The sequence below is a fragment of the Nannospalax galili genome, unplaced genomic scaffold (assembly GCF_000622305.1).
Source record: "Nannospalax galili isolate Female #2095 unplaced genomic scaffold, S.galili_v1.0 scaffold1052, whole genome shotgun sequence".
Classification (NCBI taxonomy): Eukaryota; Metazoa; Chordata; class Mammalia; order Rodentia; family Spalacidae; genus Nannospalax; species Nannospalax galili.
Genome location: NW_008330624.1, coordinates 175,893 through 178,793, shown reverse-complemented (window position 1 = coordinate 178,793; position 2,901 = coordinate 175,893). Strand labels below are relative to the sequence as shown.

The 2,901-nt window shown below is 36.5% G+C and overlaps 1 protein-coding gene across 1 annotated transcript; it reads right to left on the bottom strand.

Moving 5' to 3' along the window:
- Window positions 1-686: 686 nt before the first annotated feature.
- Window positions 687-1,634, bottom strand: LOC103748265 (olfactory receptor 6C76-like). The gene has a single exon (XM_008850860.3). The coding sequence runs from the start codon at window positions 1,620-1,622 to the stop codon at window positions 687-689; it is 936 nt and encodes a 311-aa protein (XP_008849082.1). The 5' UTR covers window positions 1,623-1,634.
- Between the last annotated feature and the right edge of the window lie 1,267 nt (window positions 1,635-2,901).

Sequence of the window (2,901 nt, the reverse complement as noted above, 5' to 3'; positions counted from 1 at the left end):
CTCAGAGCTCAGTATTAGCAAATCAACAGAAATGCTAGGAAACAGCCATGAGAATAGTTCATTATAGATGCTTCATGGTGAGGGTTTGGGGGGTCTAGTGGGAATAACAGTTATCTTTGTAGGAACTTGGATTGAAGCCACAAAAATATCAAGCAGCAAGCATTACAGTAATAAAGGAAGGAATCCACAATGGAGATATAGTATCTATGCCTCAAATAGCACGTGCTGAGCTATTTACTGTGAATAGACCTTTGGTGATGTAGTGAGAGGAGAAACCCACCAGAAGGAGGAAACATAGCCTCATGGGAGAGCTTGTTTTACTCTGTACTTATGCACTGGGAAAACAATACTCAGAGCTGCTTGACGATCAATCCTCCCTATCTAACTTTTGCTTATTGCTCAAAGTATGAATTCTTCAATGAGAACCTAAAAATCAATTCTGGCATTTTTTAAAAACTCCATTCTCACTTTAGTGGCTTAAAATCACTCATGCTCAGAAAAGTTTCAGGGTGTATCAATTATAAAATGATAACTGTGTCAAGTGAGACCAAAGTGGAAAAGACGAGGAAAACATTCAGGGGAAAGAAACTGAATGCAGCAGTGGGTAGAGAAATAAAGCCAGGTCAATATTCTTACAATGCATGCCATGTTCTTTTTAATATTGAGGCAATGGATTTTCCTCGTCATTAAATTTTATTTGGCATACAATTTTTGACCAAATTCTTGAAGGCCCGTTTTACCTGTTGGTTCCTCAGGGAGTAAATAAAAGGATTCAGCATTGGGGCGACAGAGGTGTTGAGCACAGCTACACCCTTAGTCAAAACCACACCTTCCTTGGCTGAAGTTTTGACATACATGAAAATGCAGCTTCCATAAGAAATGGAGACAACAATCATGTGTGAGGAACAGGTAGAAAAGGCTTTTTTACTTTGCTCAGCAGACGGGATTCTCAGAATTGTCTTAATGATGAATAGATAAGAAAGAATCACCAAAGTTAAGGTTATCATGAGTGTGAATACCGCCAGGAAGAATGCCAAGAGCTCTAGGAAGGTCGTGTCAGTGCAGGAGATGAGCAGCATGGGGGAAGAGTCACAGGTGAAGTGATCAATGATGTTTGAGTCACAGAAGTCCAGCTGAAGTCCCATGATCACAGGAGGAAAGATGATGAGAAATCCAGCCAGCCAAGAGCTCATCACCAGTTGGATGCAGACCCTGCTACTCATTATTGTAGTGTAATGTAAGGGCTGACAGATCGCTACATAGCGGTCATAGGACATGGCTGTCAGAAGGAAAAATTCAGTTGAACCCAGGAGTATGAAAAAAAACACCTGGGCCATGCAGGAATTATAGGAGATGGCCATATCCCCTGTCACAATGCTCACCAGGAACCGAGGAATGCACACCGTTGTGAATGAGATTTCTAGGAAAGAGAAGTTGCGAAGGAAGAAATACATGGGCGTTTTGAGGTGTGAATCTACCAGAGTGAGGGTAATAATTGTCAGATTTCCAGTAAGGCTCAATATGTAAGTGAGAAATAAAAATATAAAAATCAAAATGTTTAGATTTGGATCATCTGTTAATCCCAGAAGAATGAACTCACTCACAGATGTTCGATTTTTCATTTCTTCTTGTGTTCTGACAGGTCTATACAGTTAACAAGAAATAGAGTTCAGGATAAATTGCTATTTTCCCTGGTATGTGTTTTTTCATCATATAACAATGGAAGACCTGAAACACTGAATCAGCTACCAAACTGTACTGAGTTTAAAAAGTGCCTATTAACCACAACAAGCCGATCCAATGTCTGATAACTGTCTTTAATATTTAGCTATTTGAGATCAAAGTTGTCCTTTCATAGGTCTAAGATATAAAACAGCAGAAGATTAATTTGCCATTACACACCTTTTACTTTAAGATATATGAGCAGATATGTATGAAGACTAAACAGAAATACTTTAAAATACAAAGTACTATTTTATTCTTAAAACATTTTCACAACAAAGACAGGTTTAATTTTTCTGATTATGACATTTTAAGTGTGTTTTAAGTGTTATTTTTCTATTTATGAAGATATTTAAAATCATTCTTGTCTATACAAAAATTAATAATTGAACAAATGAATCAACCATCAAAACTAATATTTATATAATGTAAAAGAAACAAACTCATAACTTTCCAAAGTGTATAGTTTTCCTTTATTGAATGAAACAATATTTTTTACTTTAAAAATGAGACTCTCGTATCATTTCTTTAAATGACCAAAGGTGTACAGTGATTGTAAAAAAGCAAAAAAGCATAAATTTGGCACAATTATTTAATGCCACATGGTCACGACAGAAGAGCTCAAACCTAAATGATCTGTGAGCTTTACTTAACTGACCATCAGTATTCCATGTTTTACTTTAGGACAATTATACACTCTTCTCAGCTTATATTTACCTGTGGTTTTCATACATAACAATAAGTATATATAGTGCATAAGTGAAAATTTGCAAACAAATCTGGCTATATATGATGGGGAACATACTATAGAGATAAATCTTAAGAAAATCTCTAAAGCTGGGGAGGTCTGAGGGATGATGTAATCTTGGGTGCTAGTAGAAAGAGTTACCAGCCAAACTTAGCAAATTGATCCAAAATTCTGCAACTTGTGATCTAAAAAATAGTGACATGAGAGAAATCTGTGTGTCCCAATAAGTGACAAAATCTCAACAGGCAGCCACAGCCCCCAGGTCAATTCACATTAGGTCTGAATGTCTGTAACTGCAAGCTTTTTATTTTTCTTTACTTTTTTTCTTTTTTTTTTTTTTGAGTATGTTTCTCTGTCTGCAACTTACTATTGAGGGGTGAGTTTAAAGACCATGGAAACACAGCAGGGTTGCAGAAAAACGCTGCAACTGG